This window comes from Vombatus ursinus, unplaced genomic scaffold, assembly GCF_900497805.2.
Source record: "Vombatus ursinus unplaced genomic scaffold, bare-nosed wombat genome assembly UNPS02014841.1, whole genome shotgun sequence".
Taxonomy (NCBI): Eukaryota; Metazoa; Chordata; class Mammalia; order Diprotodontia; family Vombatidae; genus Vombatus; species Vombatus ursinus.
The window spans coordinates 39374132-39387420 of NW_020954619.1; the positions used below are offsets into that span (position 1 = coordinate 39374132).

The 13289-nt window shown below is 38.7% G+C and overlaps 1 protein-coding gene across 3 annotated transcripts in view; it reads left to right on the plus strand.

Annotated features, from left to right (window-relative positions):
- ALLC (allantoicase) overlaps positions 1 to 13289 on the plus strand; it is a 57002-nt gene that overhangs the window by 11319 nt on the left and 32394 nt on the right. For 2 of the 3 annotated variants that reach the window (XM_027840407.1, XM_027840408.1), the window contains exons 1-2: positions 5005 to 5043; positions 5331 to 5425. In XM_027840407.1, the coding sequence (XP_027696208.1) occupies positions 5336 to 5425 (90 nt within the window). In that variant the 5' untranslated portion in view covers positions 5005 to 5043; positions 5331 to 5335. Of the gene's footprint in view, positions 1 to 5004; positions 5044 to 5330; positions 5426 to 13289 lie in introns of those variants that run through there. The other variant, XM_027840409.1, reaches the window with a different exon arrangement.

Here is a 13289-nt window from a genome sequence, read left to right on the forward strand (position 1 = left end):
ATCAGAGGGAAGGGAGTCATATCCTACAATTTTTTGTCTTTTGTATCCTTTGTATGTCTAGCACAGGAAAAGTGCTTTAAAATATTTTTTAAATAACAATTTCTTGTGTAGTAAAGAAGTCTCAGGGTGCCAGCTTAAACAGAACTATTCCTGTTCCTGTGGGTTATCCAAACTTTTTTTAGTTCCATAGTGGTCCTGGGTCAGATGAAGCTGGATGTGGTAATTCAAAAAGCTCTTACTGAGTACTTACACAAAGTAGGTACTTACTGAGTTCCTTAGCACAAGTCACTGTGCTAAGATGCTGAAGTAGCACAAAAAGTTGCTGTGGGTGCTTAGAGCAGAGAAATAACACTTGTAGGTGAAAGAAGTGGTAGAGGTTTTTATGGAGGAAAAGCATTTAAACTGAGCCTTGAAAGAGGGGTAGGATTTCAACAGACAAAGATGGAGGAGAACACATTCTATATAGATGAGACTGCAAGAGCATAAGACACTGGGGTAGAAAATTATGGAATATCTTTGGGAAAACAACCAGTAATTCAGTTCACTTGGAAGGGAGGGTAAGTACATGGGGGAGAATAGTAGGTGATAAGGTGGGAAAGTAGGTTAGAGCCAGATGGTAGTGGGCTCTTGAATTCTAGGCTAAGGAGTTTGGATTTGACTCAGTGGATAGTGAATCCAGTGAAGGTTTTTGAGCCAGGGAATGATGTAATCAGAAATGTGCAGGAGCATTGGGTTTGGAGCCAGAAGACCTGAGTTTGAATATCAATTAGATGCTCTATCACTCCCTACTTGTGTAACTCTGGGCAAATTACTTCCATTTCTAGATCACCATTTCTTTATCATTCAAATGATGATGTTGGATTAGATAATTTCTAAAGTCTTTTTCAGCTCTAAATATATGATCCCATGATCTGAGAGCTGTGTGTAGAGTGTATTGGAGCAAAAAGTGACTGGAGGTAGGTAGAACAGCTACAGGCTATTGCAATAGTCCAGATGAGAGGGCCAAGACTAGGGTGTTGGCGTTGGGAATGGAAAGGAGTGTACAGATGTGACTGACATCTCATCTCGATGGACAGAAGGAGGTGTGTTTTTTAGACTGACAATGAAGGGGAAAGTAATCAAATTGATTTGGGACTAAAATTGAGCCCCCCAGTCTTTCCCACTATTTTGCAGGGCCACAGGCAAAAGTTGCTCAGACACCATTTATTAGCTCAGTAATAAGATTTAAAAGGATGACATTATAGAATTTTGAATGAGCCCTGGGTGCATGATTCTGTTTACAAACATTTAGATTGTTGCTAAGAACTTAATGAAAATGTAGTGAAATCGAATGTGGGGCATGTAGCCTGCAATAATATTAGCAAGGGGTAACTGTGCAGTATCATAGGAGAGAAGAAATTAAGAAAGGGAAAGAATCCAATACCTTAAGGTGAAAGGTGTTTGCAGAAAGTAATGAATTGGTTTATTTACTAAGGGAAAGCGGTCCCTTCTGCCAGCCTAGGCAGGAATAGAATTATGAGCTCATCTGGTGTAGTGTGTTCAGACCCCTTCCCTAGGTCTGGTCTCTGTCCCAGTTCTATCACAGACTCACAGCCCCTCTGAATCTACTGAGGATCAGACGACTCACTGTCATCTGACTCAGAGATGTACTTGGAAATCCTGAGCCTTACTCAGAAATACTTAGATTTGTAGAACTTTGTGGAATGGAATGGGTTATTTGAGGCCAGAGGTGTTACTATTGTGTTCCAGTTGGAGGTGGCTGTTGCCAGAAATTATCCCTCTGGCCACCAAAAGCTCCTTGACCTCTTCCTTCTTTTTCCTCTCCTGTGAGACCTCAAATTTCTACCACTGGAGAAGTTTTCACGTAATTGTAGACTGTTTGCACTGGGTCACCTAGTCTAACCCTCTCATTTTACAGGTGAGGAAAACAGAGCCAGAAAGAAGTGACTTGCCCAGCGTTTCAAAAATAGAGATATTCAATACCAATGCTTAATACCCAGATCTTTTGATTCTAAGTTCAGTACTTTTCCAATTACATTATGCTAGGTTAAGACATTGCCTTCTCTCTTTTAAAAATAATTTTTAAAATGGGATAGACTTTTAAATTAATAATGTCTTAACAGGAATTAATTCAATAATCCTGTAGCCCACAAGATCACAGAGTCACATACATGAAAAATACTTGGGTGGTCATGTAGTTCAATTATAGTGTGCTAGAAAGAGCACAGGGTTTGAATTCCAACTCTACTAATTGTTATATGTGTGGCCTTGGGTAAATCTCCACCTCTCTATCTCTGTGACTGTTTTCTCATCTGGAAAATGAAGGAGCTATAGGAGTAGGGAACCTGTGGCCTCCAAGCCACACGTGGCCCTTTAGGTCCTCAGGTGTGCCCCTTTGAATTCAATTGTTCTGTGATGTTTGAATTCAGTCAAAGTGCCGCACTTGAGGACGTAGAGGGCCACATGTGGCCTTGCGGACGCAGGTTCCCTACCCCAGTAGACCTTTCTCTGTAATCTTTAAGGGCCCTTCTAACTTTAGATTCTATGAACTCTGCCATTTTAAAGACAAGGAAGTCTAGGCTCAGAGAGGCCAGAAGACTAGCATATGGGTTCCACAGCTAAAAAATAAAGGATCCAGAATTCAAACCCACTTCTCAATCTTTTGACTTCTAGCCGGGCTGTCTTACAACTAGAGCTCAGTGCTGCTTATAGCTATTAAACTGAATTAACCTATATCTTGAGGGAGAGGTAAGATTTAAAGATTGAATTTAGGGGCATGGGAAGGTAGACCCAGAACCTGGGGTTCCCAAGGAAGGGTAGTACTGGATAAGATGTCGTGACCAGTGTTCCTCAGCATGAAGACACCCTAGGGTTCCTAGGGTGCTGGTGGTTAAGCAGCTGGAAATACAAAGATAGGCAAAAGATAATCTATTCCCAAGGACCTTATGGTCTAATGGAGAAGACCACATGCAAATAACTATGCACACACAGGATAAACTGGAAATAATCAACAGTAGGAAGGCAAAAGTTTTCTTGTAGAAGGTGGGAGAGAATAGAACTCTGGGCCTAGAGTCAGGAAGACCTAAGTTCAAATCCAGCCTCAGATGCTTACTAGCTATGTGACCTTGGCCAATTTACTTAATCTGTTTCCTCAATTGTAAAATGGGGATGATAATAACACTCACCTCTCAGGGTTGTTGTGAGGATCAAATGAGATAATTATTTTTTTTTTTTAAAAAGTCCTTAGCATAGTGTCTGACACATAGTGGGTATTATATTAATGCTGCATCCCTTTCCCTCCCACTGAGTTCACTCTTCCAATTATTGCTTCATTTGGCAGATGAGGTCCCCAGAGAGGGTCTGACTACTGCTTTCTTTGGATCTAGGAGTAATCCCTGAAAGCAAGGGTTTCTAATAGTGTGTATAGCTCGTGGTATGCTTCCCAATATCAATCAGCCAATTAAACTCCATTCACTTTTTAAAATGGGATTTACTAAGAAGGGATAACAGGAACAGTTTTTTCAAAACAATTCCCCCAAAGTAGAGGATGCACTCTCCCTTTACATGTACAAGATATCTGAGGAGAGTGTGTGCAAATTTGAATGTATAATGGTAATGAAGGGGTGCTTCCTATGCCTGCTCCTGGAAGTCCTTTTTTCCTTCATAAAGTCCTTGTTAAGTACTCGTTAGTTGAAATTGTCTTCTGGGCTGAGGATTGGTGCCTTTCTAGAGTTCTTGAAATTGCTGTTGTCCTCAGGTGTCTGTTCACATCTACCTTTCAATCAGGTAGCATTTATTAAGCATCTACTATGTGTCAAACACTGTAGGGACACAAAGAAAGGCAAAAAACAGTTCCTGACCTCAAGGAGTTGCCAGTCTAATGGGATAGACAACATACAAACAGATCTATGTACAAACAAGATATAGGCAGAATAAATTAGAGATAGTCTCAGAGGGAAAGCACAAAGATTAAGGAGGACCAGGAAAAGTTTCTTGCAGAAGGTAGGACTTTAGCTGAGACTTGAAAGAAATCTAGGAATCCGAGAGGGGAAGATGAGGAGGAAGAATGTTTGCAGGCATGGAAGGCAGCCTGTGAAAATGCTTGGAATTGGAGATGGAGTGTCTTCCCTGAGGAACAGCAGGGAAGCCTGTTTCACTGCTTTGAGGGCGTGGAAGTTTCCAGACAAAGAGGGCATGAGTGGGGAGAATTGTTCCAGAAAAGGGTAAGGGGGATATGGGGAGGGAGAAAGGGAACAGGCAGAAGAGGGTGTGTGTATATAGAATAAGAGATAACTTGTAAGAAAGGTTAGGCCTACAAATACTATCAAGGTGATCAACTCCATTCCTCTGATTTCACAGGTGATAAAACTGAGGCGGAGGTTAAGAGAACAGAGACTCCTACAAGAGATTGTTTCATTTTAATTTTTGTATCCCCAGCACCTAACTCAGTGCCTGGTACAAAATGGGTGCTCAATATATGCTTGCTAAATTTAATGGAATTTACATACAATCCTTGAGGGTGCTTGTAACTATTATGACGTGCATTTTCTAAATTAAGCAAAGCGAGGCTAAGTGACTTGCTTGTGATAACATAGCTGGTAAAGAGCAAAGCCAGAATCCAAATGGAAGTTTCATTCCAACTTTATCACTCCATTATGCTTAATTTATGAACATAATTTTCTGGTCAAGTATTTATGCCATTTCCTAAAACGTTAAAGAAAAATCCAAGAAAAAAAATAAATGTAGGGTAAATATTTATCTTGTAGGAGGTAGACCTGGGAGAATCTAGCTTCCTGAGTCCTAATCTGATATTTTCCAAACATTTTCTTACTGTTAAAACCTAAGCTCATTCATTGTGCCAAACCTAAGTGGACATTTTGTGCCAGGCCACAATATTGCTTTTCCTATTAATGTTTAAACCAAAATTTGTATAAGGTTCATAGAATATTAAAGCTGGACAGGGCCTTAGAGATCATCTAGTAGAATCCCATCATTTTACTGATGAAGAAACTGAGGCCCAGCGTGGGAAATAACTTACTCAAGGTCGAATTTTTCTTTCTCAATCTTTCTCTTAAAAAAAAAGGAAAATGAAGGCTCCCCACTTCAAAAATAAAATCAGAAAGGGTGGGCAGTTCTCCCATTTCTATAAAACCAGAGGGAAGATTCACTACATGTAACTTGCCCATTGCCCATCCAGTTTTCCCCCTCTGTGGTCTTTTGTATGGGCTGGAATGTGGAGGGTGAAATCCTATCCATCCACTCACTGATTGTACGGTATTGCAAGAGCTAGTAGTCCTGGCTATTTATTCTCGCTTTTGTTATTTTTTTAGGAAGGATGGCTGATTATCCTAAGGAAGGCAAAACTGATGAAATTCCAAACTTCATCCAGTTTACTGATTTGGCATCTGAACATGTGGGAGGAAAGGTAAGTGGGATTTGCAGTTCTATTAGCACCATCAAGCATTGAATGTGCTCATCCTAATGACAGAAATGAGCTGATGCAAAGGCATAATTAGAACCATAAGAATCAGGCTGTAGGAAATGTCTGCCTATTACTTCCCATGAACAAACCCATTATTTCTAAGGATGTCAAAAGAAGCCCCCCCTTTTCTAAAATGTGTGATAATACTGAGCACGCATGTCTCATTTTTATAAGTTTTAGAAACATTAAGTATCTGTAAAGATAATGTACTGCCACCCCCTTCCCTCCACTCCAATTATGCTTACTTCCAACTCATATCAGTTGGCTGGGCATAGCCCAGCATAAACCAAATGTGTATCAGTCCTAGAGGGAAGGATTATGTAGAATAGATAAAAGAAAATAAAAGCTCTTGGATGCCTATTCTATGCATGGTGCTACTAATATAGATGAACAGGCTATATAGTTTTATTTATTAATTGGAATTCAATTGAATTTTTTGATTTTGTTTTTGGTGTGCACCTGTGGTTGATTACCCTGCTAATTTATCCACACAGATTAGCAATTGCTCCTCAAATTGCAGTCTTAGAGAGATGGAAGGAGATGGAAAGTGACTTGCTTAGGGTGATATAGCCCATGTGTGTCAGAGGTAGGACTGTAACCGAGGTCTTCCTGGCTCTTTCTATCCACTACACCATCGCTGCTTGCTTCTATATATGATTTTATGTAGGGTCACTAATAACAGCTAGTATGTATGGTTTAAGGGTTAGAAAGAGCTTTCCTTTCAACAACAGTCCTGTGAGGTAGGTAGGATCAAGTATTATTAGGCCCATCTTACAAATGAGGAAACTGAGACCTGAAACGAGGCAGGGACCATAATCAGATAGCTAGTAAACAGTAGAATTGTGACATGAACCCAGATTTTATGACTGCAAGTCCAATGCCTGTCTGTTGCCTACAGTGAACTGACTCTAGCTAGGTGTATTGTTATATTTTATCAGTATGCAGTGAAACACACTGGATTAATCTTTGTCACCAAGTACATCCTGCTTTTTCCAGTTTCTCTGACTTTGCTCGTTAAATTCCCCAATCTCTGCTTAAATTTTTATCAGTTTTTTTTCCAGTTCAACTCACATGCCGCCTTCTCCATGACACGTTCCCTGATTGACCAGTCAGAAATGGTCTTTCCTGCCTTTAAACTCTCATAGAACCTTATCTGTACATTTGTTAAGTCCTCAAAATTGTCTATTTTGCATCATAGTTACTTGTGTGTGTTTTGTCTCTCCTTCTAGACTCCAATCTCCTTGAAAGCAGGGACAATGTCTTATCACTGACCCTCCGAAGGTATCTTCTTAAGTGCCTGGCACACATTGACATTTAAGAAGTGTTTACTTGAAAGCATGAACTATATGCTTTTTTAAATCAGTGAATTTCATGAGACCACAGGATTTAGAAGTGATAGGGCCCTTAGAGATTATCAGGGGTTCTTAACTTTTTTGTATCATAGACCTGTTTGGCAGTCTGCTGAAGTTTATGGTTCCCTTCTCAGAAAATATATAGATTTAAAAAATTCATACATTGAATATAGCAATAACAATATTGTTTTAAGGATGACTTTGAGCGAATAAGCTATTTTGTCTATTATAAATATCCCAAATTAACTATAAAGGACATATGAAGAAAGACACTATCTGCATCTAGAGAAAGAACTGATAAATAGAAGTATGTATAGAATAATTCCCTACTTGTGTCTAATGGTACCCACCTCTAGGATGGGGTGGGGGGGAAGAAGGGAAGAGAAAAAAAAAGGAAAAAAATTTACATGATAATTTTGTTGTATATTTGAAAGGAATAGCAAGTTGTGCATGGTAGATTTACAATTTCATGTACAATCATCTTTTTTATTGTATTATGTTATGGAAATGCTTGTTTAAAAAATCATAATTTAAAGCAATGCTAAGTTTTAGTTTGAAGTTAGTGAAAATAAAGATGTATTTCTTTTTTCTCCAAATTCAGTGATCCCCTGTAATCTCTCCATGGATCCCATGGGGGTCCTTGGACTCCTGGTTAAGAAACCCTGATCTAGTTCAACTCTCTCATTTTACAGATGAGGAAACTGAGGTCCATAGATGGGAAAAGCTTTGCTTGAGGTCACACATCTTCTAACTGCAATAATACATTATATTGATACTGACGCAATGATTTAAAAATAATACTTCTATGTGTAATACTTCAATGGATCTTGTTTTCATTATTGTGGGTATATCCTCCAGCAGAGCAGACTTTAACACTTCCACACCTTTTCATCCTGTGTCACTCTTTTCCATGCCCCTTATAAATGTTGCTGAAGGGGTCTGCCCAATGTATTGGAGACCTTGCTCTAGGAAGGCCTGTTGTCTTTAAACATAAGGCAAATTCAAATCCAACAACATTTATTGAGCATCTTCTATGTTCAAGGTATTGTATGGATATGGTGAGAAGAAAGGAGAATTTTGTCTTTGGGACAATTCTTTAATTTCTATTCATTTGCCAACACCCTTAACTGACCAGTACCCCTTGCCTCCACCCCCAGTCTCCCCAGGAACCCTTAAAAAAGCTTTATAGAAATGGGAAAACATAAGGAGAGTACACTTTACCTCCAAGCTATTTGCATAGAAATTGACTTTTACCTCTGATTGGCTAAACTCCAGGGGTTCAGAGTTTGGGTTGACTTTAGACAAGCATCTCAAGGTTCAGATAATTCTCTAAGTTTATCTACACTCTGAGGTGAATGAAATTTGTTTGGATAGTCTAGCAAACATAACCTTGTTAGGTCACTATTCTCCCTTTCTTTTATTCCCCTGCCCTCTTTTTTCTCAGACTTTATCTTTTTTCTTTCATTTCCCCAGCAGCAATGATTTTGAAGAAAGAGCCTTAGGCTTGGTAGTGGTGGTGGGGTGAGTGAAGGTTAGATTCCTCTGACTCTTCATTAGTTATATGAGATGGGACAAATCACTTTACCTCTCTGACACTTGGTTTCACCATCAGGAAAATGGGAATAATAATAATAATCTTACTACCTCCCCCATAGGCTTGTGGTGAGGAAGACCTTTATAAATCTTAGAGCACAAGAGAGGTGTGAGCTATTATTGTCATGCTTCTCATGCCATATTTATCCATTCCTTATCTCTAATTCTGGGAAAGAAATATGGAAGCTTTCCCTTCTCATCAAGTTTCTGTGATTATTAGTAGTTCTAAAACTTGAAATAAAAGTAAAAGAAAAAAGTAAAAAAAAAAACTAAAAGAAACTGGAATTGGATTTAGGATTGAAAGGGACCTATGAGATGATCTGGTTCAGCACCTACTTCCCCATTTTACAGATGAAGAAGCTGTTTCAGAGAGGTAAGTAGTATGACTAGTATTCAGCCTGAGATCCTCTCTGATTTCCCCATCTCTGCTATCAAGCCTTATCATGCTTAATGGAACGGAGTAGAGAGAGGCCTAGGTGTTTATACCTCTAGCACCCCTGTTACCAAATCTTTAGTCTATGTAGTTAGTAGATGAATTTTTCTTGGAGTTCCCTGGTCCATTCTGTCAGCAGCAGGAGACAGAAATCTACCACCATAATTGATTATCTGTAAAATGAGAAGGTTAAAGTAGGTAATCTCTAATTCTTTTAAATTGAGAGCCATAAATTGAGAGCACCATATTGAAACCGCTTATGGGTTCTTTTTTTTTTTTTTAAGTGTGGATTGAATTACTTTCTGCTCAGAATCCACATTCCAAATTGACTTAGTGTCTTAGGAATTTTTTTTAATAACTTTTTTTTTTTAGAAAAGGAAAAACTACATACAACACAACTACAAACATACAAACTCCACTAGGGTGGAGTAACTGGAGGTTTGCCCTAGAGTGCTGAAATTTAGAAGAGGTAAAAAGGGGAGGTATAAATAATTCCCACAGTTGTCTAGCATTGTGTAGATGCTGGAATCATCTAATGCAAGGGACCTTGGGAATCATCCAATCTAATTATCTGAACAGGGATCCCCTCTACAGCTTCCCTGACAACTGCTTATCTACTCCTAAGCAGGTAGAAACATGTAATAGCACTACTTAGTGAGAATAATTATTTAAAATAGAGACCTACCAGATAGATTGCTTCCTCCATGCTGATAAGTTACTCTTCTTATCTGACCTGGACTCAGTCTGCTCTTTCCCCTTTATAAACTGAATCTGTCTGTCTGCTTGCCCTGAGCACATCTTATGGTCTAGATAAGAGAATTTTACTAAATCATGTTCTTGTCTCAATCATGCTACTCATGCTACCCTGACCTCTACACTTATCAATAAAATAGCTAATAAAAGGTATGAGGAGCTATAGGGCTTCTTGTTAAAGACAGTTTAGTTGGCTTATTCTCCTGCCATCACTCTGCCTTTGGCAGCAGCACATGGAGTTAGGGAGTCAGAGATGAACCAAGTGATGGGCACGAAGCACCTTCCAGTTGTAGAATTCTTTGCCTCCATGGCTCTCTTTATTGAATAGCTTCTAATTCTTGGAGAAATTATGGTTCGAATTTCTTTCTGTCTTCAAAATTGGAATAAGGAAAGTTCTTCCACTTTCTTTTCAAGAACATATGCCACATTTTATAATATTTACATAATTATACCCTTAATCAACTTGCATTTATTTTGTATTTTGTTTATATTTATTTTGTCTCTTTTGATAGGACATAAGTTCTTTGAGGGCAGGGGGTCTAGTCTTTTTTTTTTTTTGATCTTTTTATTCCTAACATCTGGAACATAATAGATACTTAATTAGGTCTTGTTGACCAATTGAAAAAACCCTCCCCATTCCCCACTTCTCCATGTCCCCACACACTTTAAGGATGGGAGAGAACCTATGATCAACCAGTCAACTCTAGGGTCCACTTGATGAATTCATGGTTCTCCATCCTAAATTAAATTGAAGAAGTTTTCAATTGGGACATTTTTCTTGTTTTTCTTTGGGAACCAGTGTTCCCAAAGCTGATTGTATATTTATTAAGCTTTTAAAATAGGATAAGTATAGTTTTTTGTTTTTCATCCACTTATCTGTTCATCTATCCATTCCTTCCTTTCCTCCTTCCACCAACTTTTATTGAATATTTAGTATTGGCAGGGTTTTTAAATAGAAGAGGTATTACGTTCGTTCTCTTTGGCCCCAGGGAGCAGAACTAAGAATGATGAAAAGAAGTTGCAAAGGAGCAGATTCAAGTTTGACTTAAGGAAACTTTTCTCAATGGTGAGAGCTTTCTAAAAAAGTGGAATGGGTGGCCTCAGGAGGTAGTGAGTTGCTCATCATTTTATGGGGGGGGGGGAGAAAGAGCTCTATTTTCAAGCAGAGACTTGGATGACCAGATGTCAGGGAAACTGTAGAGGGAATTCTTGCTCAGGTAGTTAGATTAGATGATTCCCAAGGTCCATTGCATCTCTGTGAGTCCAAGATTCTGATATGCTAGACATCCAGAGGAATTAATTTACATAGTACTTTAGGGTTTATGAAGTACTTTCCTCTCAACAAACTTGTGAGGTAAGTACAGAAAGTATTATCTCCACTTTTTTAGATGAGGAAACAGTTGTTAATAATAATAATAATAATAATAATAATAATAAACATTTGTATTGTACTGTAAGGTTTACAAATTGCTTATATGTATTATTTCATTTGGTCTTTATAACAACCTTGGGAAGTAGGTGCTATTATCATTTCTATTTTACAGGTTGGGAAACTAAGGCCGAGAGATTTCAAGAGGCTTTCTCATGGTCACTCGAACATATAGGAAGAATAAGATGCAGTCAGTGCTCTTATGGAGCTTGAAATTTAATTAAATAAATTCATCTCCTGGGCTGCCTTTTCTCTCAACACCATCTCCTTTGGTGATTTCATTCGCTTCCGTGGGTTCAGTTATCAGTTCTATACAGATAACTTTCAAATCTATTTATCCAGTTCTAATTTTGCTTATCTTTAACCTCCTGGTAGACATCTCTACCTGGATATTCTTGCCAGGACCTCAGACTCAATAAGTGAACTCATCATCTTTCTTCTAGATTTTTCCCTCCCAATTTCCCTTTTTCTGTTGATGTCACCATCACACTTCAAGTTATCCAGGTTTAAACCTGTGTCATCTATGATTTTTCCCTCTTCTTTACTGCTCACATCCAATAAGTTGCCCAGTCCTGTCAATTCTATGTCCAGAACATCTCTCACATCTATTTCCTCCTTTCCACTCACATGATTACTCTCCTTGTTCAAGCCTTGTTCATCAATTCCTACCTAGACTATTGCCAGAATCTCGTAATGTGTTTCCATGCTTCTAGGCTCTCTCTTCTCCCAAACATCCTCCACATATCTTCAAAAATAATCTTCTGAAGACACATATCTGACCATTTTTCACCCCTCCCCACTCTTCTACCCCCAACTAAAAAGCTTTCAGTGACTCTGTCTTTCCTGTTGGATAAAATATAAACTTCCTAGATAACATTTAAGGGTCCTGTACCATCTGCATACAACCTGCCAGCATATTTTTATATTTCTCTCTTTCATTCACTTTACTTTCTAACCACACTGGATGGAACTCATTGTTGCCCAAACTCAGTACACCATCTTCCTCTTCTCTATGTCTGGAGTTCTCTGCTTTCTTATCTCTGCCTTTCAAAACCTGTCTCTTCAAGACTCACCTTGGGCATCACTTCTTCCAGAAATTCTTCCCTGCCCTGCCCTTTCTTCCTTCCCTAACAAATTACTAGTGTTTTTTCTCTTCCTTATTTTCTCAGAAATAATTGTCTAGCTCTCTCCTTTGCCCTTAAACAATCAGTATCTTCATTATTATTATCTGTACGTGCATTGTATCCCTAATCTCAAGTAGTAAAATGTAAACTTCTTGAAGGTAAAGACTGTCTCATCCTAAGGCAGGGATTGAACCTATGTTACTCCTCTATTCAGAAACTTGAAAAAGCTTCATATTGCTGCTAGAATAAAATAGAAACATCTCAGTCTGGTTTTTAAGGTCCTCAATTATCTGGTTCCAACTTATTTTTCCAGGCTTATTTCATATTATTACTCATAATGTGCTTAATTTACAATACATTCAATGATACTATTAATAGTTCCCCTGCACTGGTCTTGCCTCCATAGGATTGGACAACTTGTCCCTCTCAACTGGAATGCATTCTCTCCTTATTTTACCTGTAATATGATGTAATATATAATATTATGTAATATGTAATATTGTAATATGATTTGCTCTGGCCCCACTCTCTCAGGCCAGGTCTATTACATTTTATACCCCTTCCCACCCCATTCCCACTAGGGTTCTCAGGGACTGATGGACTGAGGGACTTTGGAAAGCCCTTACCTCTGCCATTGGCTTGAGCCCTCACTGAATGTGTTCTCCCCATTTTAGGGGCTCTACCACCCCACTTCTATTTAACCACTTAAACTCAGATTAGCTTCTCCCAAGAGATATTTTTTTCAAAGATATAAAAAGAACAAAGGCTTAAACATTTCTCCCCCATACCTGGGGGATATATTTCCCCTCTTATACCTCCTTGGTCTCTGAGAAATTGGAGATAAGGCTCACAGTGTAGCTCAGATCTTATTCCCACCAAGGCCCAAATCCCAATGGGCAAGCATCCTGGATTCTTGGTCTTTAGGGCTTTATTGTGGTCAGGTTGCAACATCAAGGCTGGATTCTTAGACTCTTAGATGCCCCTGTCTCATTGTAAACCTTAAAATGCTTTAGAAATATAAGGTATTATTATCCTGAGTCAATGAACTAGTGTAGAATTGTGACTTTCAGAGACTGGATTTTTGGTCTAAGAAATTAGAGGTTCAACCTTCCATCTTATTCTG